Source organism: Rhodamnia argentea, chromosome 2 (assembly GCF_020921035.1).
Source record: "Rhodamnia argentea isolate NSW1041297 chromosome 2, ASM2092103v1, whole genome shotgun sequence".
NCBI lineage: Eukaryota > Viridiplantae > Streptophyta > Magnoliopsida > Myrtales > Myrtaceae > Rhodamnia > Rhodamnia argentea.
The window spans coordinates 25,356,640-25,378,758 of NC_063151.1; the positions used below are offsets into that span (position 1 = coordinate 25,356,640).

Below are 22,119 nucleotides of genomic sequence, written 5' to 3' on the forward strand. Positions count from 1 at the left end.
TGTCCTTAATCTTGACCTTTAGATGTGGTGGAAGAGTCTTGGGCCAAAGTACAAAATCTTATCATTAATGGCTCGGGATTTTTGTCTATTCCCCTAACTACCATTGCTTCGGAGTCGACTTTTAGTATATCAGGCTGTATGCTTGATAGCTTTCGAAGCTCTTTGACTCCTAGAGTGGTGAAAGGTTTGATTTGCACTCAAGATTGGTTGAGAGCTATTCGCATGCCGATTAATGTTGAAGAGTGCATCGAGAATGTGGAAAAATTTGAGTAGAGTAAGTTGTGTATATTTCTTTCTCTTGTAATTCATTCGCATATCTATTTATTGAATTAGTATTTTTCTAATATCTTTTTTGGTTTTTAGATTTGGATTGTCTTGCCGAAGAGATTATCATTGGTAAATAGACTTCATTTTGTGGAAACTATGATTTTGTGGTAAGTAAATAGACTTCATCGATCGGCACTTTTGCATTTGTCTCTAGAGCAAGGTTTCCTTTTTTATTTTTCTTTATGTATGAATTTCCGGTCTTCGCGAGAGATTTCGTACCAAGTGAATTGGCTCGTGATATCACTCTTGGATGAGGATTTATGCTCGGTGGACTTGTTCTTCGGGATCTTTTACTATTCTTACTTTCTTTCCCCGGATTGTTCTTGTGGGGGCGGTTAAAAATTATACAGCTCCGGTTCTGATGTCTCCTCATTGATGATTCTAATTTTGTGCCCATGGTGTTTGAGTTTTTCTTGTGCTGGTTCATGTGCGCCTAATGTGGTGTCTTTTAAGATGTTACTTGGATCCTACAATTTAGGTTCTTTTTTAATGGATACAACGAAAATTGAAGTGCGATAGAAAGACTTGCACTATGTTAATTTAGCGTTCTGGAGGATCCTTGTTGCTTTTGGTGGATTATAACTTTTATTTTTCATATCGGGATTTGTTGCTTTTGGTGAATCATACTATTATTTATTATTATGTTTTGGATTGTTGTTTTTGGTGGATTGTAATTTTTGTTGCTCATTTCATCGATACTCATATTATTTTGATAAAAAAAAAAAGGAAAACAGGTTCTCGGATAGACCACGAAACAAGATCGAAAAATGGGGTCTATTCCAAAATAGGTTCCAAGACAAATATGGTCGGTTCTCGGTTCTAAAAACTAGAAATCGGTTATAACATGGTCGGTTTCGGGGTCTAAGTATGGATCCGACCTACCCAACTCATGCTCACCCCTAAGTAAAGTTGAATGGTCCAAACTAAACTAAAAATCAAAAGCATGTATTGCACTAAAAATCAATGAGCTCTTCGTACCAAAAAAGACATCGTTATGCGAAATTGACAAATGGTATAAAAAAAAGAGCAAATGAACAACGATTTCAATGCATATTTACAGATATACAAAGGCACGGAACAAGTAAGAAAGAGGCACACTTGAATCTTAGATATAATGTGCAAATTCTAGTCACAATCGAATATAATACCGTCAACCACCACTAATACCAACACCGCTTGCAAAAGCACATCATCCACAGAATACATAATTTTTCTTTCCGAAAATCGTCGAGAAAAATTGCACATTATTAACTTATGAAACTATGATTCACAAAAGAAACACAAGCAATGGTATGATAATGTATGGACCAAGCCAAAGAGAAGTGAACACAACATCTGATGCTCAACAAGTTCAAATTACATGATGATCGACTTACTTATACACATAACAATTGTGGGTTGGTTTGAAATAATACCGAATGACCTAATGATTGCTATATTATTCCATTTCAGCAAACAAACGAACCATTTCACAATTAAAGCTAAACAACAAACCACATTCCATCATAAAATTTGCCCAAGCACATGGTGCTCATCGACTTGAATCAAGTGCTCGTCTACTCATTACAAAAGTTGTTCAAAAAAATGACTGAAAAACAGGATAAAGTTGGATGTTCCAAACTAATCCTAAGTGAGCCTAAAATAAACTAAGAATCTACACAAATCAAAAGCATGTATTACACTAAAAGTCAATGAGCTCTTCGTACCAAAAAAAGGACCTCGTTATGTGAAATTGACAAATGGTAAAAAAGAGAGCAAATGCACAAAGATTTCAATGCATAGTTAGAGATCTATAAAGGTACAAAAAAAGCAAGAAAGATGCACACTTGAAACTCAGGTATAATGTGCAAATTCTAATCACGATCATATATAATGTGCCACCGTCAACCACCACTAATATCAACACTGCTTGCAAAAGTAAAGTGAACACAACATTTGATGCTCCACAAGTTCAAATTACATGATGATTAGCTTACTTATACATAGAACAATGGTGGGTTGGTTCGAAATAATCTTGAATGACCCAATGATTGTCATTGGACGTTGTTGCTACTCCGTTTCAGCAACAAGTGAACTAGTTTACTTCAAAAGTCAAAAGTTAAAGCTAAATAACAAACTACATTCCACCATAAAATTTTTCCAAGCACATGGTTCTTATCGACTGAAATCAAGTACTCTTTTACTCATTACAAAAGTTTTTGACTATAAATACTTGCCTCGACTAGATTACCAATCCAAAGCTATTAAGGTCTACACAAAACTAGTAAACATCACCCAACAATGTTCATACCCGAAGATTTCCGCTGGTTTCGTGCGTCCACAATCACTCTCGGCGGTAGATTAACTCCTTCCTTCACGTCAATGTTATAATACCCATCCTATAAATCATCATATCTTAGCCCCGCATTCCCTATCGATCAACCAATCACAACGTCATCTAAACCCAAAAGTATCCACTCGCTCACTCGCCCCAAGCAAATGAACAAATTCCAATCAAAAGAATCGTGAGAGTTAGAAAAGTGCAACACTAGCCAACAATCAATGTGGGAACACCGGATTTCACATGCGGAACGAACTGAATCACCGGCACGTGAATTCGCGGGAGAAAAATGGGGTTTCAGCAGTACTTACTACTTGGAAGCTCTCTCGTGGCATGAACGGAGGCCGATGGCGCACAAGCAGAGGTGGATTGCTGCTGGCACTTGGAAGGATCAATGACGCCTTGGGAGTGAGGGAGGACCAACGGAACAATGCCGCAAAACTATTTATTATAAAATTGTACATTGTATAATAATTGGGGAATGATTAAAGAGGTAGAATGACTAAAGAGGTAGCCTGTAAACAAAAAATGCATTGAATCGTCTATCCCGCATGATACTTTCGTAGTTGTCTCATCTTAGAAATTGATCAAAATGGCATTGCAAGTTAAAATATTAGTAGCATAGCAAAAATGCGGTTATCGGATTGAGAATCTTCTTGCTTCTTGCAAGTTAGCATAAAAGCGACAAAAGATATAGAAGTACTTCCAAAAATACAAAATCAAGTGAATTTTGAGGCCGTAGTTCCTAAGCTTATTGTAGTTTTGTTTGTGTGTAAACCTCATGTGTATGGAATTTAAGTCATCGTACTTGTATGCGACTTATATTTCGAAGGTACGTATGGGATACCTTTGGACAGTCTTCGTCCATATTAAAGTTACCGTATCATTCAACTCAAAAAAACGTTGTACTATTGTCCCGATATTTATGTACTTTTTTTCAACTAAATTTTTGAATATTCAATTATCTGATAAAATAGTAGAACTCGTCGAACTTTCTAATCGATACCTTATGACACCAATTCTTTTTTTTTTTTTTGGGTCCAATATGACACCAATTCTAGTTGACAATAATGATAGAGTACGATATGAAACTGATTTTTTCAATGATTGCTTGCTAAGGTCAAAATTTAAGGTCATTTTACATTGCGTCTTGCTTTTTTTTTTTTTAGGTCGAACTGCATCTTATTTATGCAGGTAATTTTTTTTCCACCTCATACTTTGGCATGGCACGATCGCTGCCTTGACGAGAATTGATCGGAGATGGGGTGCCAAAGAGATTTGATTAGAAAAAATTAAGACTAAGTTCACTTACTTGTTTAGATATATCGAAAGTGCGATGATTCGATCGACAAAAGTGGAGCAATTTAAAAGAAAAGTGGCACGATTTACGAACAAAATTGAAAATTTTCCTTTGCCAATATAGAAAAATTTGTGATTCGAAACCGTTAAGCAACCTTAGTCTCTCCGACACCTATTTGCATTAAACTTGGACGACAATTCTTAGACGGGCTTGGTAAGAAGTAGAAGTGTAGAACTAGAGAATGCCATTTGGAACCGTGGGCCCGGAATCGGCCTGTTGACCGGGCCCACGGTTCCATAATTTTCTGAACCGGCCCGAAACCGCTGGTTCCGACCCATGAATTTAAAAAAAAAAGTGTATTAGTGGGGCAAAGAGCCGTTGGGCTCTTTGCCCCCACGGCCCCGGGCCCCCGCGAGCCCGCTTCCACCCCACCCCCCAAACCCCAACGGCCACTTTGGCCGTTGCCTTTTATTTAAAAAAAAATTGAATTATTTTTATTTTTGGCCTATAAATACCTATCCTCTTTCTTTCATTTTTCTCACAAATCCTCTCAACAATTCTCTCAAATCCTCTCAATTCGCTCAAATTCTCTCAATTCGCTCAATCCCGACTCAATTCTCTCAATCGGATTTCCGATCAATTCTCTCAAAAATGGCAAGTGGAAGCAGAAATACCGACAAGGGTAAGATGACTATGAAAGATTCCGAGTATCCCACTCCTCAATATAATCATCGTGAGTATGCATGTTGGGAAGACGATGACGATAATATCAACTATGTCCCGATTCCGAGTATCCCACTCCTCAATATAATCATCGTGAGTATGCATGTTGGGAAGACGATGACGATAATATCAACTATGTCCCGATTCCGAATATCGAGCACATCCCAACACAAGAAAGTCTTCATCCTCCCACCGGTGTCGAAGAAACGTCAACGGCAAATGAGCCGGAATGGAAAGGCCGAGATAATACATCCGACTTGTGGCTACACTTCGACAAGGTACGTGATGAAGGCGAAGATAAGTATAATATAAAATATAAATATTGTTCGCAAACATATAAATTTACGAAAGGAGACGGCTACGGAACATTCCGTCGGCATTTGACGAAAAAACATCCAACGCAAGATGGAATCGACAATACGTAACAACAAATTTCCGGGTACGCCACTTCTAATCCTCATCCTATATTCCGTTACACTGATGCACTTTATAAATAAACATTAACTGAATATGTTGCCCTTGATCATGCTCCGTTTAATATTGGTGAAAATTTTAATATGAAATATTTGATAAATACTGCGTTGGTTCCGCAAACACCAACTATTCCAAAAAATACTCGTAAACGCGAAGTTTTTCATCTTTATAAAAAAGGAAAAAAATTTTTAGCAAAATTTTTTGCGGAATTCAATAGACGTGTGCATATAGGTAGCGATATTTGGAGTGATCCTTGGCAAATTCATTCTTATACGGGTGTCACGTGTCATTGGATATGTGACGATTGGACTATTCAAAAAAGACTTATTGCATTCCGAGTTTTTGATGAAAGACATTCCGCTCATAATATTTATAGAATAATTGGGAAAGTTTTAGAAGAATATAATTTGATAAATAAAGTATTTTCAATTGGTTTTGATAATGCCGCCGCAAATACCGCTTCTATTTCCGAATTAGAAAATATTTGCAAACCCACTTTTGGTGGATAATTTTTTCACATTAGATGTGCTTGTCATGTTTTAAATTTATGTGTACAAGATGGTTTACGAACTCTTGACACTTCTCTCGCCCCAATAAATGGTGCAATTAAATTTTTATGGAGTCGTCCCCATTTTATGAAATCATGGGGAAAATTTTGTAAACAAAATGGGAGAAGGTCAAGAAGATTTCCAAAAGATATTCCGACTCGTTGGAATTCTACGTACGAGTTGCTTCGGCAAACTTTTGATTATAAAGATTTATTTTGTGTGTTTATTTTACAAAATATTCCCGAAATTACTTTACTTCCTCAACATTGGGACGTTTGCGAAAAAAATTTAGATTTTTTAAAAATTTTTAATGATGCTACTAAAACTTTATCTGGTATTTATTATCCTACTACGCATTTATTTTTAATAGAGTGTGTTAATATTGGTAATGTTTTTAGTGAATATGAAAATAATACCAAATTATGTCGAAATATTTTAGTAATGCGAGAAAAATGGTTGTATTATTAGTTGCAAATTCCTCTTGTCTATTTAGTTGGTATTGTTTTTGATCCTCGCATTAAATTAGACGGTTTACTAGATTATTTGAATGTGTATTATCATGATTGTTTATATTTAGAAGATTCAATAAATATTTCAAATATACTAGGAGATGTTAAAGAATCTATCGTGGTATTATATGGAGAATTTTGTAGTAGATATGGTTTAAATGATTCTGGATCTTTACAATCTACTGCCTCACGTAGCGAATGTGGTAGTTCACTTAGTAGAGGGTATAATATGCTCAAGAGTAGGCAAAAAAAATAAAAAGGGGCAACATGTAGTATTTCCGAATTAGAAAAATATTTAACCACTCAATTTGAGTTTCGTGATGCAGAACATAGTACTGATTTCGAAATCCTAAAGTGGTGGAAGAGTCACCAAAGCGATTATCTAGTTCTCGCCCTCATCGCTCGTCGGATATTAGCAACCCCTTTTTCAACGGTTGCGGTTGAACAAACATTTAGCGATGGAGGATTAATTTTGAACTCTCGCCGTTCAAGATTAAGCCCGAAGTCCGTGGAAGCTCAAGCTTGTGTCGACGATTGGACGAGGGCGAAATATCGATACCAAGAGTTGGATCGTGAACACAAATTTTTTAGCGATGATATTGGAGATACCACCGCCACAGGTACTACAACGGGTAGCGACGATTGACGACGAGGTAAGTTGGGGTTATCAAATGTAAAAGAACTACATGGGCTTTGATTCTTCTATCCCCAAGAAGATATGTAGGCGCTTAATGATAATTCATTAAGTTCAAGTCCATTCCTCCTCTCTCTTTTTTTTCCCCACATTTTATTACAATGTACAATTTGATTATATTTTATAATTTACAATTTATTATGTTCATTTTATTATTTATTATTTTAACAATTAAAATTAAAAAAGAAATCGGAATTAATCAGCCTGGAACCAGCCCGGAATCGCCGGTTCCGGTTCGGAGCCGGAACCGGCCCGGTATGATCCCTATAAATTGAGGAGCAATCGCGTAAATTGATGGGCCGATAACAAATGGGCCGTTGTCAAGTTAAAGCGCGAAATAGAAGATCCGGTCCATGACCCCTTTATACCTAAGGCGGTCCTCACCCGCAAAACCGCCTCCGTCTTTCGGAGTCGGACCCAATATAAGCACCTCTGGCTCCCCTTGGGCCGAAGGTTTCACAGATCTCCTTCTCTCGTTTCTCTATAGAGAGAGAGAGAGCTAACGCAACACTAGACACAGTACAGAGTACAGAGTCGCGCCATTCGACGCGGCCGCGCGTAACTCTCAGTAATAGCCTCGAGCTATCTCGAACCGCCATTCTTCCCTCTCGATCTTCCCCCTCCACGCTCAGCTCGCATCGCAGCTCCGTGTACGGAGTCGGGCGCTCGACCTGCCGGAGGGTTTTTCTAGGGTTTTCGAATCATGTGGAACAACGCCGGCAGCGGCCAGATTGCTCCGCCGGGGACCAGCGGCCCCTCCGCGATCCCCCCGCCGCCCGCGCCGCAGCCCTCGTACACCGTCCTGCCCTCGCCCGCGGAGGCCGAGGCCAGGCTCGAGGAGAAGGCGCGGAAATGGATGCAGCTCAACTCGAAGCGGTACGGGGACAAGAGGAAGTTCGGGTTCGTGGAGACGCAGAAGGAGGACATGCCTCCCGAGCACGTCAGGAAGATTATTCGGTGAGTTCTCTTCTGGATCCTTGCTTGATAAGTACTTTTTGCCGTTTTGGTGGAATTCTGTTGTTATGAGCCATGTGTTCCATTGATGATTTTCTCTCGAAAGTTGGTGATTTTGGCTGGTTTTGTGGTCACTTTTTAGTTCTCTGGTGTCGATGGTGCTTAAATATGTTGTTCCTTTTGTTGGGTATGTGATTTTCTTGGGTTTCTGTAAATGATGTTTTCGAGTTGTAGGGGTTGTATTTGTTGTCCGATTGCATAGGGTTTAGGTCAAGGGCTCGTCTCTCTGTCATTTCTTAGACGGCCTTCAAGTTTGATATGCAGGGTCTATTTGGGGCGATGGAGATGATTTTGCTTTTCACTAGAAGATTATACTACGGAAAATCTTCATAGTACTACTATCTAGGTTTTATACCCCTAGGTTTTCACTTGCTGGTTTTATCTTATAGTGATAGCACTGTTGGCACGGTGTGTGTTTCGGTTAGAGTCATGTTCCATTTCGTATATCATTAGCAAGCTCTTCTCATGTCGAATTTGGATATTGGCTTAAAATTGGCCTCTAGCTTTTGTTTCCAGCTATCTTATTGGAAAATATACTGCTAAGAAGCTTTTTGCAATTGTTGCAGGGACCATGGGGACATGTCCTCTAAAAAATATCGCCATGATAAACGTGTTTACCTTGGAGCTTTGAAGTTTGTTCCTCATGCAGTTTATAAGCTCCTAGAAAACATGCCCATGCCATGGGAGCAGGTAGTTATTTTCCCCTCACTGCCTGAAACTAGTTCATCGAAGTTTGAGTCTTCATGGTTCCTAGGTCGAATTAAATTTCACTGTTTGTGTTGGTGCAGGTTCGTGACGTGAAGGTTTTATACCATATCACCGGGGCAATAACATTTGTCAATGAAATACCTTGGGTTGTTGAGCCCATCTATTTAGCTCAGGTATGTTTTGATTTTATCATGTTCTTCTATTATTTTCCAGATTCTTCTTTTGTATTAATTGGTAGAGTTTTCAACTGTTTGCTTATCTTGTATACGGTACTTTTTCCTCGGTGATACTTTACATTTCAGGGAACATGACCATTTTCTTTTAGGTTTAAATGTTTACTTCTTATTGTTTAAAATCTCTGGTGTGATTCTCTTACGCATATTTTGGACTAATTTTTCAGTGGGGTACAATGTGGATCATGATGCGAAGGGAGAAAAGGGATAGAAGGCATTTCAAGAGAATGCGGTTTCCACCTTTTGATGATGAGGAACCTCCTCTGGATTATGCTGATAATCTATTGGATGTTGATCCTCTGGAACCGATTCAGTTAGAGTTAGATGAAGAAGAAGATTCAGCTGTATGTACTTGGTTTTATGACCATAAGCCTCTTGTGAAAACAAAGCTCATAAATGGTCCGAGTTATCGGAAGTGGCATCTTTCTCTGCCAATTATGGCCACCCTCCATCGGCTAGCAGGGCAGCTTCTTTCTGATTTGATTGACCGCAACTACTTTTATCTGTTTGATATGGAATCCTTTTTCACTGCCAAAGCACTGAACATGTGCATACCAGGTATGCTTCTCGCGCTGAGCTTGGGGATTTTTGTCTTTGCAACTTTTTATCTCTCTGCAGAAGAGTGTGTACTTTTAGTGCTATGGACGGGAAGGTAGAAATTAATTATAGATCCTACATTGCTGTTTCTTTACGAATTAAAACTATTGACGGTACCGTCTGGAAGTTGGAGGTAGCATAGAGTTGAAACATTGTGTTTGAACTTCTAGTTGCATAAGTCATTCTTGGATCATTGTGGTCAATGTTCATGCAAAGATGCCATGAGACGTACATAGATCAATATTATTAATAAGAGATGCTCGATGGGGCCAATTGAGGATGTCTCCTGGGAGGTCCATTTTCATTGTGTGAGAAATTAAGTTGCTTTCTTGTTGTGTATGAAACTGTCTCTTGCATAGCTCATTGTGTGCTTGAAGCTTGGGAATCAGGATTTTACTGCTTTTTTCTTTTTTTCAAGATTTCTTTCAATATGGCGTTGCTCTTTAGTATGAAATTAGACGACCGATAGAAGTAGTGAGAATGCCAGCCATGCCAAAATAAAGTTTTATCAATGTCTCAAGTTGTAGCGACTTTTCGCTCTTCAATGCTTTATTTTCTGCTGTGTATGCGATATTCCCTTGAGACATGATACATTGCATGTTAATATTTAAGTTAAATTTCAAGGTTTGACAATCTTCTTCTTGCAGGAGGTCCTAAGTTTGAGCCACTGTACCGGGATATGGAAAAGGGAGATGAGGATTGGAATGAGTTCAATGACATTAACAAACTCATTATTCGTTCTCCTCTCAGGACAGAATACAGGATTGCATTTCCACATCTTTACAACAATAGGCCTCGGAAAGTAAAGCTTTGTATATACCATACTCCCATGGTCATGTATATAAAGACTGAGGATCCCGATTTACCAGCTTTCTATTATGATCCTTTGATTCATCCTATTACCAGCATTAACAAGGAGCGCCGCGAGAAGAAGGCATATGATGATGAGGATGAGGATGATTTCTCCTTGCCCGAAGGAGTTGAACCTCTGCTGAGTGATACCCAGCTCTATACTGACACCACAGCTGCTGGAATCTCATTATTATTTGCGCCACGTCCTTTCAACACAAGATCCGGGCGCATGCGGCGGGCTGAAGATATACCCCTTGTGTCAGAATGGTACAAGGAGCACTGGTAATGTCTTCATTGTTTTAGAGAATTTTTTTGATGTTTGATTCTCTTACATCTAGCATAGGAATCTAAATGTGTCATTTTTATTTTCTTATGCACAGTCCTCCAACATATCCCGTGAAAGTTCGAGTCAGCTATCAAAAATTGCTGAAATGTTTCGTCTTGAATGAGCTACATCATCGACCTCCTAAGGCTCAGAAGAAGAAGCATTTGTTCCGGTCTCTTCAGGCAACCAAGTTTTTCCAGACTACTGAGCTGGATTGGGCAGAGGCGGGCCTGCAAGTATGTAAACAGGGTTACAACATGTTGAATCTGTTGATACACAGGAAGAATTTGAACTATCTTCACCTTGACTACAATTTCAATCTTAAGCCAGTGAAGACTCTCACGACAAAAGAAAGGAAGAAATCACGTTTTGGCAATGCATTTCATCTCTGTCGTGAGATTCTGCGTCTTACAAAGCTTGTGGTTGATGCCAATGTACAGTTCAGGCTAGGGAATGTGGATGCATTCCAATTGGCTGATGGTTTACAGTATACGTTTTCACATGTTGGACAGTTGACTGGCATGTATCGATATAAGTATCGACTGATGAGGCAGATTAGGATGTGTAAAGACCTGAAGCACTTAATTTACTATCGCTTCAATACGGGTCCCGTGGGGAAGGGACCTGGATGTGGTTTCTGGGCACCAATGTGGAGGGTGTGGCTGTTCTTTCTGCGTGGTATAGTACCTTTGCTTGAAAGGTGGTTAGGGAACTTATTGGCGCGTCAGTTTGAAGGACGCCATTCAAAAGGGGTCGCCAAGACTGTAACAAAGCAACGGGTGGAAAGTCATTTTGATCTGGAGCTTCGAGCTGCCGTTATGCATGATGTTCTTGATGCCATGCCAGGTAATGACATGATCATTCACCAATCATCATACCGTTACATGTCTGTGCCCACACAGTTTGATTTGTTGTTTCATAGCTGGATTATGTACCTTTCGGTGCGTCTAATGTGTGATCTTATTTTGTTGTACTGTAGAGGGCATTAAGCAGAATAAAGCGAGGACCATTTTGCAGCATCTTAGTGAAGCATGGCGCTGCTGGAAAGCCAATATTCCTTGGAAGGTACTGTTGTGGGAAACTGTTTTTATTCTTATTTTTTAAAAAAAATTAAATAGTATTGAATTGAATCAGTGTGCTATTCTCTGTTTTTTTATCTGCACGTATTGTCATGCCTTGCTTTATCTTTATGCTTTTCTTGCCTTATCTTGATCATCCACAGGTTCCTGGTCTTCCAGTTCCCATTGAGAACATGATTCTTCGTTATGTTAAATCGAAAGCTGATTGGTGGACAAACGTGGCGCATTATAATCGTGAACGTATAAGAAGAGGTGCAACAGTTGATAAGACTGTGTGTCGGAAAAATCTTGGAAGATTGACTCGCCTCTGGTTGAAGGCTGAGCAGGTATGTTTTTGGGTTATAGTTCATGTCGATGGTTACTAGGTGTAACTTCCATTATTTGTGGTTGCACTTGTCCGATTCCGAATCAATCACGTGATCTATTTTCGCTACTGCAGGAACGACAACATAATTATCTGAAAGATGGGCCATATGTCACACCAGAAGAAGCTGTGGCAATTTATACCACGACTGTGCACTGGTTGGAATCAAGAAAGTTCTCCCCCATTCCTTTCCCTCCGTTGTCATACAAGCATGATACAAAGCTGCTTATTTTGGCTCTAGAGAGGTTAAAGGAATCTTACAGTGTTGCCGTGAGATTGAATCAGTTGCAGAGGGAGGAGTTGGGTCTCATTGAACAAGCATATGATAATCCTCATGAAGCTTTGTCACGAATAAAGCGTCACTTACTTACACAGCGTGCCTTTAAAGAAGTAAGTTTTCCATGACATCATAGGCTGGTTTGATCATATTATTCTCCATTTCGCTCGGATTTGACTGTTTTTTTTTTTTTTTGCAGGTGGGCATTGAGTTTATGGACCTGTATAGCTATTTGATTCCTGTATATGAGATTGAGCCTCTTGAGAAGATTACTGATGCATATCTTGACCAGTATCTGTGGTATGAAGGCGATAAACGTCATCTGTTTCCTAACTGGATTAAGCCTGCAGATTCAGAACCACCTCCGCTCTTAGTTTATAAGTGGTGTCAGGGTATAAATAACTTACAGGGTGTATGGGATACAAGTGAAGGGCAGTGTGTAGTCATGCTTCAAACCAAGTTTGAGAAGTTCTTTGAAAAGATTGACTTGACTATGTTAAATAGGTAATCTTCTGCAGTCTTTTGTTTGTGATGTCATTTGTATTCCCTGTGCTGTAACTAACGTGGTTTCTGTGCAATGTTGCAGGCTTCTTCGCTTAGTTCTCGATCACAACATTGCTGATTATGTAACTGCGAAAAACAACGTTGTCCTTTCTTACAAGGATATGAGCCATACAAACTCTTATGGTCTTATAAGGGGACTTCAGTTTGCTTCTTTTGTTGTCCAGTATTATGGACTCGTGTTGGATCTACTGCTTCTGGGATTGACACGAGCCAGTGAGATTGCTGGTCCACCGCAGATGCCAAATGAGTTCATTACTTTTTGGGACACGAAAGTTGAGACCAGACATCCCATTCGGTTGTATTCTCGCTACATAGACAAAGTTCATATCCTGTTTAGATTCACTCATGAGGAGGCCCGTGACCTTATCCAGCGGTACCTTACTGAACATCCTGACCCCAATAACGAAAACATGGTGGGATACAATAACAAGAAATGCTGGCCCAGAGATGCAAGGATGAGGCTTATGAAACATGATGGTAATGAATTCATCTTCAATTTATGACTATCCATCTGTTTGTATTCTGAGATGTCAGAATTACTAAGATATCTTTGGACTTTTTTTTTTCAGTTAATCTTGGGAGAAGTGTTTTCTGGGACATGAAGAATCGTCTTCCTAGAAGTATTACAACCTTGGAGTGGGAGAACAGTTTTGTTTCTGTTTACAGCAAGGACAATCCCAACTTGCTATTCAGCATGTATGTATTTCTAAAATTTGCCTAGACTGCATTTGTCTTCAGATTGAATTAGAGTTGTTTCCGACTTGTTTCCAACTAACAATCATATGATGCATGCATTTCTTTTTGATGCTTAGGTGTGGGTTTGAAGTCCGCATACTGCCGAAGATAAGAATGACGCAGGAAGCGTTTAGCAATACCAGGGATGGCGTTTGGAATTTGCAAAATGAGCAGACCAAAGAACGGACAGCAGTTGCATTTTTGCGGGTTGATGATGAACATATGAAAGTTTTCGAGAATCGCGTGAGACAAATTCTGATGTCCTCTGGGTCGACGACATTCACCAAGATTGTTAACAAATGGAATACTGCCCTCATAGGTATTTATCGTTGTTTGATACCCTTTTCTTCATTTTCAGTAATCAATTTTTGTTAATGGGAATGTTAATATCTTCTCCTTCGTGAATTTTATGTATCATGCAGGACTCATGACATACTTCCGTGAAGCTACTGTCCATACACAAGAGCTTTTGGATTTGTTGGTCAAATGCGAGAACAAAATCCAAACACGTATCAAGATTGGATTGAATTCTAAAATGCCTAGCAGGTAATTGTTTTATCATCTGACAAGTTAGCGAAAGTGCAATTGGAATTTTAATTCTTCGCTTTCATTCAGGTTTCCTCCTGTCATTTTCTACACTCCGAAGGAAATTGGAGGTCTTGGTATGCTGTCAATGGGTCATATATTGATTCCGCAAAGCGATCTTCGATACAGCAAGCAAACTGATGTTGGCGTAACCCATTTTAGAAGTGGAATGAGTCATGAGGAGGACCAATTGATACCTAATCTCTATCGCTACATACAGGTATAACTTGATTTATGCCCTCTGTAATTACTTTCAGTTGGATGAGGTCATATGTTATGCGTTTTCTAATTCTTGTGGTGACGCTAAATTTTTCACAGCCATGGGAAAGTGAGTTCATTGATTCACAGCGAGTATGGGCTGAATATGCCTTGAAGAGGCAAGAAGCACAGGCACAAAACAGGCGTTTGACGTTGGAGGATTTGGAGGTGAGCATTAGAATTTGTTGCTCCCTATATGTTTATCTTTTTTGTTTATAGTTTTTAAGTTCAGTAGGTGAATTGAACTTCTGATTTATATTTTTGATTGTGTTATGCTTAAGGAAATTTCCTGCCTTTTCTCTTAGGATTCATGGGACAGGGGGATACCTCGTATAAATACACTGTTTCAGAAGGATAGGCATACACTTGCGTATGACAAAGGATGGAGGGTACGGACTGATTTCAAGCAGTACCAGGTCCTGAAACAAAACCCTTTTTGGTGGACACACCAAAGGCACGATGGTAAACTTTGGAACTTGAATAACTATCGGACTGATGTTATCCAAGCTCTTGGAGGTGTTGAAGGGATCCTGGAGCACACCTTGTTCAAAGGAACATAGTAAGTTTGGAGATCACTGTTCCGTTAGCTCATGTCTTTATTCTTTATCGAGGAGCATAATAGTCCAATGGAAAATTTTGATGCCTCTGTCTAAAATTGGGGCTTGCATATATTATTTCCATCTATTTCTGACTAATAGATTTATTGGTATCGAAGTGCATACTAACTTTTTTATCCTTGAAATTCCAGCTTTCCAACATGGGAAGGTCTCTTTTGGGAAAAGGCATCGGGTTTTGAAGAGTCGATGAAGTACAAAAAGTTGACAAATGCACAGAGATCTGGTCTGAACCAGATTCCAAATCGTAGGTTCACCTTGTGGTGGTCGCCTACAATTAATCGAGCAAATGTTTATGTGGGTTTCCAAGTGCAGTTGGATCTCACTGGGATATTTATGCATGGGAAGATTCCTACTTTGAAGATATCTCTAATCCAGATATTCCGTGCTCATTTGTGGCAAAAGATCCATGAGAGTGTAGTTATGGATCTTTGCCAAGTTCTCGACCAGGAGTTGGATGCATTGGAAATTGAAACCGTCCAGAAGGAAACTATCCACCCAAGGAAGAGTTACAAAATGAATAGTTCTTGTGCTGACATTCTCCTCTTTGCTGCTCATAGATGGCCAATGTCGAAGCCCAGTCTTGTGGCTGAATCTAAGGACGTTTTTGACCAAAAAGCAAGCAATAAGTATTGGATAGATGTGCAGCTTCGCTGGGGAGATTATGATTCTCACGATATTGAGCGTTACACGAGAGCCAAATTCATGGACTATACAACGGATAACATGTCTATATATCCATCTCCAACTGGTGTTATGATTGGACTTGATCTTGCTTATAACTTGCATTCTGCATTTGGTAATTGGTTTCCCGGTTCCAAACCACTGCTTGCACAGGCTATGAATAAGATTATGAAGGTAATTTACCATTATGTAGTGCAAAAGTTGTGTGGATTGTATTTATCTAATTCTATTTGTTGATTGTCCTAAATGATCATTGTATGTCCTTTGTGCAGTCAAATCCAGCATTGTATGTTCTCCGAGAGCGCATAAGGAAAGGTTTGCAGCTCTATTCTTCAGAGCCTACAGAGCCATATTTGTCATCTCAGAATTATGGAGAGATTTTCAGTAATCAAATAATATGGTTCGTTGATGACACTAATGTCTATCGTGTCACAATTCACAAGACATTCGAGGGAAATCTGACTACAAAGCCCATCAATGGTGCCATTTTCATATTTAATCCAAGGACTGGCCAGCTTTTCCTGAAGGTTTGTCATATTGGAACATCATTGGAAATAATTTCTCTTTTTATCCATGTGGGACAGTGAGAGCTTAGCTTACTGACTTTGATGTACTTTGATCATACAGGTCATTCATACAAGTGTTTGGGCTGGGCAAAAGCGTCTAGGTCAGCTGGCCAAGTGGAAAACAGCAGAAGAAGTGGCTGCTCTTGTGCGTTCTTTACCTGTTGAAGAACAACCAAAGCAGATCATCGTCACTCGGAAGGGGATGCTTGATCCTTTGGAGGTTCACTTGTTGGATTTCCCCAATATTGTTATTAAAGGAAGTGAGCTGCAACTACCATTCCAAGCTTGCTTGAAAATAGAAAAATTCGGTGATCTGATTTTGAAGGCAACAGAGCCTCAAATGGTTCTGTTTAACATATATGACGACTGGCTGAAGAGCATATCATCCTACACTGCATTCTCTCGTCTCATTTTGATTCTCCGTGCTCTTCATGTGAACAATGAGAAGGCTAAAATGTTACTAAAGCCCGATAAGACAATTGTCACTGAACCTCATCATATTTGGCCGTCTCTCACAGATGATCAGTGGATGAAGGTAATGCTATTCTTTTACTTTCTTCTACTTGTGAGACTAGTCGAATGAGATCATCTGCTTTGTGATATGGGTTGCAAATTTTGCCAGAAATGTTGCTCTTTTTTCTACTAAATATTAGAATGATAATGTATGGCTGCAGTTTTTTCGGTTTTAAGGACAATATTTCACCTCTTTCTGATAATGGCATGCATATATGTGAAATCATAATGTTCAGGATATCATGTATTTGTATTATTGGAAGTTCATGTATAAGTTTTCTTCTTGATATTTGCCTTAAATTGCTGGTTGATGTTGCAATCATTTGGCTGGTATAAGTAAACAAACCTCCTGTATTCTCTTCTGTTAGAATGGTTACTTTTTTAACAAAAAAAAAAATATATTTTTGTTTTACTCTGTGCTAATTTAGCTATAACTTATTTCCTCCTGTTTTACTTTGTATAATGACAGTTCAAGTATACTTTCTCATGTGCAGGTTGAAGTAGCCTTGAGAGACTTGATTCTTTCAGATTATGCAAAGAAGAACAACGTGAATACTTCAGCACTCACACAGTCTGAGATTCGTGATATCATACTTGGTGCTGAGATTACCCCTCCATCACAACAGAGGCAGCAAATTGCGGAAATTGAGAAACAGGTAGACTGTCTCTTAATTATGTAGAAGTCTTGAAGTATTGTTCTGTGTCTCTGGCCTAGTTCTTACTTGGTAATATATGTTCAGGCAAAAGAAGCCAGTCAGCTTACGGCAGTCACAACAAGGACCACCAATGTACATGGCGATGAACTGATTGTGACCACTACAAGTCCTTATGAACAAGCTGCATTTGGGTCCAAGACTGACTGGCGTGTGAGGGCTATATCAGCGACCAATCTTTATCTTCGAGTGAACCACATATATGTTAATTCAGAGGACATTAAGGTATGTTCATGCCCTAATCTTCTTAACATTTAATTGGGTAATTCTTTTGGTAGGCAATTAAAAGGGAAGCATTACGCACCTTCTGACCTTGTGTTATTGGTGGGTCTGACTACCACTTTGATGGGTGAAAATTAAGGGAAAAGGTCCAATTTGTACTCCATCTGCGTGTATAGAGGTTACGGAATTCTAAGGAACTTATAAAGACAGAGTAAGGTAGCAAAATGTCATAGTTTTTGCTATTACTTATATACACTTTCCACTTGGTGATGCAGGAGACGGGATATACTTATATCATGCCCAAGAATATATTGAAGAAATTTATCTGCATAGCAGATCTGCGAACTCAGATTGCTGGGTACTTGTATGGTATAAGCCCGCCCGATAATCCTCAGGTCAAAGAAATTCGCTGTATTGCGATGCCACCTCAATGGGGAACACATCAGCAAGTGAACCTTCCAAGTTCACTCCCTGAGCATGATTTCCTAAATGACTTGGAGCCGTTGGGGTGGATGCACACACAACCAAATGAGCTTCCACAGTTATCACCTCAAGTATGATCAAGTGCTCATTCGGTGTCTGCTGATCTTGTGAATTAATATAAGGAGTCTTGTGATCTCACTTGCACTGCTTTACTTCTGTAGGATCTAACCAACCATGCTCGGGTTCTGGAGAACAACAAGCAATGGGATGGCGAGAAGTGCATTATCCTGACATGCAGTTTCACGCCAGGTTCCTGCTCATTGACTGCTTACAAGCTCACCCCTTCAGGTTATGAATGGGGGCGTCTGAATAAAGACACCGGAAGCAATCCTGCTGGATACCTTCCGACTCACTACGAGAAGGTTCAGATGCTCCTGAGCGACAGGTTCCTCGGCTTTTACATGGTAAGAACTAAGGATCATGAGAATGTTACAAATGCTTCTCACGGAACATAATTTACATATCCTGTTAGAAGTGTCCCATTCGGTCGCATGCTCACGGACCTAAATTTATCAGACCTTGGAGATCAATTAGCAATAATATAATAGTTCTTACTGGTAAAGACGGAACCACTTACCTATCTTACTTTCTGCTTTTAACGTAGATGCCGGATAATGGCCCGTGGAACTACAACTTCATGGGTGTGAAGCACACGTCAAGCATGAAGTACGGAATGAAACTGGGGACGCCGAGAGAGTACTATCACGAGGACCACAGGCCCACTCACTTCCTGGAGTTCAGCAACATGGAAGAGGGCGACACCGCGGAGGGCGACCGTGAAGACACATTTACTTAGTGTTCTTTGTAGTAAACTCCTTTCGGGTTGTGTTTTGGATGTTGAAAGCCACCTTTTGTTGCCCTGTACCCGCCCAAATAGATGGCTCCCGAAAATTTTGCAACAGCAGCTGTTGTAAGCTTGTATCTCGCTCTCTTGTGAGAGCGATGTATGTATGATACGTAACTATAGTCAGCAAGAGCTAGTTTTTTAGTTTAAAAAAATGAGAAATAGCAGCTCCACGTGTTGATCTATATTAATTTCTTCAAGTTCCCTGCAACGGCCCACGTGGCAAAAGCTGTACGATTTTGAAGTGTCACGCCCAAGTCTCTTCGACACGTACAACATAAAAGAATTGCAAAGCCTCCGCACGCTGCTATGTTCTTCAACCTTCTCGCGAGCTCCTTCAATTCCACTCCATGTGCCCACACGACACTCGCAAACTCGACCAAAACCCACCACCACCACCAAAACGAACATGCAAGCAATCGCGCGACAGAGCCCCAACGGTTCATCATCCTCCACGGCCAAGCAACGCCTGATAGAACGGCGAGTCAGAGACCTGATCCTGCACAAGAGTCAGCTCGTGGACGTCCCCCACACGGCGTCGCTCACCGAGACCATGAACGCACTTGTCACCAACCGCGTGTTGGCGGTGCTGGTGGCTGCGCCGCCAGGGCGCTGGATCGGGGCAGGCGGGTCCATGATCATGGAGGCCGGCCAGGAGACCGGCACCGTAAGGAAGCAGTACATAGGAATAGTGACCATGCTTGATATACCGGCTCACATAGGAGGAGATGATGATGGTGTTGAGAAAGCAAGTGATGACCAGAGCGATTTAGAGAAGAAGATGGCCACCCCGGTTTCGGCCATCATCGGGCATAATCTTGAAGGGCTCAGTCTCTGGACATTTAATCCTAATACTAGGTGAGTTCAATGAGCTTTCGGCTTGAGCTTTTTGACAAGCTCTATGTTATGTTTAGGGGAAGTAGATGAGTGATTGTTCTTATATTCGTCAGTACCGTGGGCAAAAAATGGTTTCCTAATTGGACTTGTCTTTAGGTATTGTCTGCATGGTGGCCAGGTCCTGTATCAAAGTGATTGGGGGATCATTTAATGACCATCAGTTATGAAAAAGAGAACATAATATTACTATGATTGGAATAGCGAACACTTTGATCGAGTACATTGGACTAGGGTGTGTGCACAGAAACATATTGGTCAAGCTGAATGGTTCGTGTGGTGGGACGAGACGAGGTACTGTAATAGGCAGACTCGAGCGGCATTCCTCGTCTTGTTATGAATCAATCGATGATAGAAGTATATGCAGTAGTTGATCATTATTTTGGTCTCGATGGAGTCGCGATCTAGGCAATTTGCAGCTTGGATGAACACATACGCTACGGCCACTCTCTTTTATTTCCGGATACTAGTAATCTGGATACGTGTCTTCTGAAATAGGGTACCAATAGATGGAACGGTTTCCCGGTTTACAGTTCATTTTGGAGCTAGCTACTGATATCCTTCCGACGCTTATGCTCCTACTACATCATAAATCCTTGAAACTTTTTGAGATTTGTTACCGTTGCACGATGCAGCATCCTGGATTGTATGGAAGTGCTTAGCAAAGGAATCCACAGAGCCCTAGTGCCAATAGACAGCCGCATTGAGAATATTCCAGGAGTCGAGCTAGTGGAGTCTGCCCCTTCCTATGGAATGCTTACTCAAATGGACGTGGTCCGGTTCTTGAAGGACAATTCCTCTGAGATGGAAGGCATTGTAACGTGCTCCATCAGGGAATTAGGGGCCATCAGTCGGAATGTTTATGCGATTACAGACCGAACCAAAGTTTTCGAGGCCATCAAGTGCATGAGGGCCGCTATGATTAATGCTGTTCCCATAGTTGCTTCGGAGGAATTTGAGCATGATCACAGCCAGCTTTTGGATCTAGAAGTGAGTATGCACATCCTTGTCCTTTCTGATTATCCTCGTTTCTTTTCCGTGTGAATTGTACCGAGTTTGACAGTCGAAGAGTAGATTAAGAAGCCGTGTTTAAAGTCTTCCTCTGTTTTGGGAGAACTTTATGACTAATCATAGACCCAGATATCCGAAATGTGCTACAGAACATCGGCTTTATACATAATTTCAAAGTCTTGGTTAACGGCTTGATGAGCAACTAATCGAATTCGCCAATTCGGCATCAGAAGAGATGTCTTGCATTGCTTCCGTGTCTGCTGTTTTGCTATTAAGTTGGGAAGCTGTCCCAAGTTGTTAAAAATACCCAAATTAACCAACAAGAGCATGTCGCAATGTTCAGGGCCAGGGTCGGAAGCTGATGGGCACATTTTCGGCGACTGATCTGAGGGGGTGTCACTTGGCCACGCTGCGATCCTGGTTGTCCACGATGGTGCTGGACTTCACCGAGAAGATCTCGAAGAGCCCATTATACACCGCAGCCGCCCCCGGCGAGGGCGGCACGAGGCTGAGAGTGCACATGACGTGCACCGACGGGTCGTCCCTCGTGGAAGCAATGGACAAGGCTGTGGACAATCACGTGCATAGGGTCTGGGTCGTGGATGAGCAGGGGTTGCTCACCGGCGTCGTTTCCCTCACCGGCATGATCCGAGCGTTGAGGGTTGCAATCCTGTCCGCTTAGAGCGCGTATGATCAAAGACAAGAAAAGTACGAGGAGTAAAGACAAGGATGTGCCAAAAATTTCTAAGGTCATGGTCTCCATCATTAGCGCTTTAATTAGTCGGTTTTGATAATAATCACACTACTTCATTAGGCTATGAGATAATTTTAAATGAAAGATCGAGCTGAGGAGGTCTGGAATTTTTGCTTGTGAAACGAGAGATGTCGAGGCAATTTTCTTACCAAAAACACGACCGGAGGTTGCTCCATGTGAAGCTGAGATGGGTGGTGTAAAGATCCCACGCATTCGTGCCGTGTCGCCAACGTCGTTCGTTTGAATTTAATGTTACCTGCTCCATTAAATAAAAGGCGCAGTTAGTGCCGATTTGTTTGTTGATTTGTCTCAAAACGTACGAGGTTTTCATTTCT

The 22,119-nt window shown here is 40.6% G+C and overlaps 2 protein-coding genes across 2 annotated transcripts; both read left to right on the top strand.

Annotated features, from left to right (window-relative positions):
• The first annotated feature begins 7,350 nt into the window (after nt 1-7,350).
• Nucleotides 7,351-19,308, top strand: LOC115737505 (pre-mRNA-processing-splicing factor 8A). The gene is made up of 25 exons (XM_030669659.2): nt 7,351-7,852; nt 8,476-8,599; nt 8,698-8,790; nt 9,018-9,408; nt 10,095-10,581; nt 10,680-11,470; nt 11,604-11,689; nt 11,847-12,029; nt 12,143-12,457; nt 12,544-12,848; nt 12,931-13,385; nt 13,478-13,604; nt 13,721-13,962; nt 14,066-14,189; nt 14,259-14,448; nt 14,547-14,654; nt 14,792-15,045; nt 15,235-15,958; nt 16,057-16,311; nt 16,412-16,885; nt 17,358-17,519; nt 17,604-17,801; nt 18,074-18,352; nt 18,443-18,685; nt 18,886-19,308. The coding sequence occupies exons 1-25, from the start codon at nt 7,599-7,601 to the stop codon at nt 19,075-19,077; spliced, it is 7,056 nt and encodes a 2,351-aa protein (XP_030525519.1). The 5' UTR covers nt 7,351-7,598; the 3' UTR covers nt 19,078-19,308.
• Nucleotides 19,159-22,105, top strand: LOC115737506 (SNF1-related protein kinase regulatory subunit gamma-like PV42b). Its single transcript, XM_048273513.1, has 4 exons — nt 19,159-19,214; nt 19,327-19,983; nt 20,655-21,009; nt 21,374-22,105. The coding sequence occupies exons 1-4, from the start codon at nt 19,159-19,161 to the stop codon at nt 21,710-21,712; spliced, it is 1,407 nt and encodes a 468-aa protein (XP_048129470.1). The 3' UTR covers nt 21,713-22,105.
• The last annotated feature ends 14 nt before the right edge of the window (nt 22,106-22,119 follow it).

What these genes read in the sequence shown, in the direction of transcription:
- LOC115737505 (XM_030669659.2), top strand. Translation starts at nt 7,599, where the DNA reads ATGTGGAACAACGCCGGCAGCGGCCAGATTGCTCCGCCGGGGACCAGC. An exon ending in GACTTGACTATGTTAAATAG is followed by an intron (nt 12,849 to 12,930) that starts GTAATCTTCTGC and finishes GCAATGTTGCAG; the next exon opens with GCTTCTTCGCTTAGTTCTCG. An exon ending in CAGATGATCAGTGGATGAAG is followed by an intron (nt 16,886 to 17,357) that starts GTAATGCTATTC and finishes TCTCATGTGCAG; the next exon opens with GTTGAAGTAGCCTTGAGAGA.
- LOC115737506 (XM_048273513.1), top strand. Translation starts at nt 19,159, where the DNA reads ATGGCTCCCGAAAATTTTGCAACAGCAGCTGTTGTAAGCTTGTATCTC. An exon ending in ACATTTAATCCTAATACTAG is followed by an intron (nt 19,984 to 20,654) that starts GTGAGTTCAATG and finishes TGCACGATGCAG; the next exon opens with CATCCTGGATTGTATGGAAG. An exon ending in GCCAGCTTTTGGATCTAGAA is followed by an intron (nt 21,010 to 21,373) that starts GTGAGTATGCAC and finishes CGCAATGTTCAG; the next exon opens with GGCCAGGGTCGGAAGCTGAT.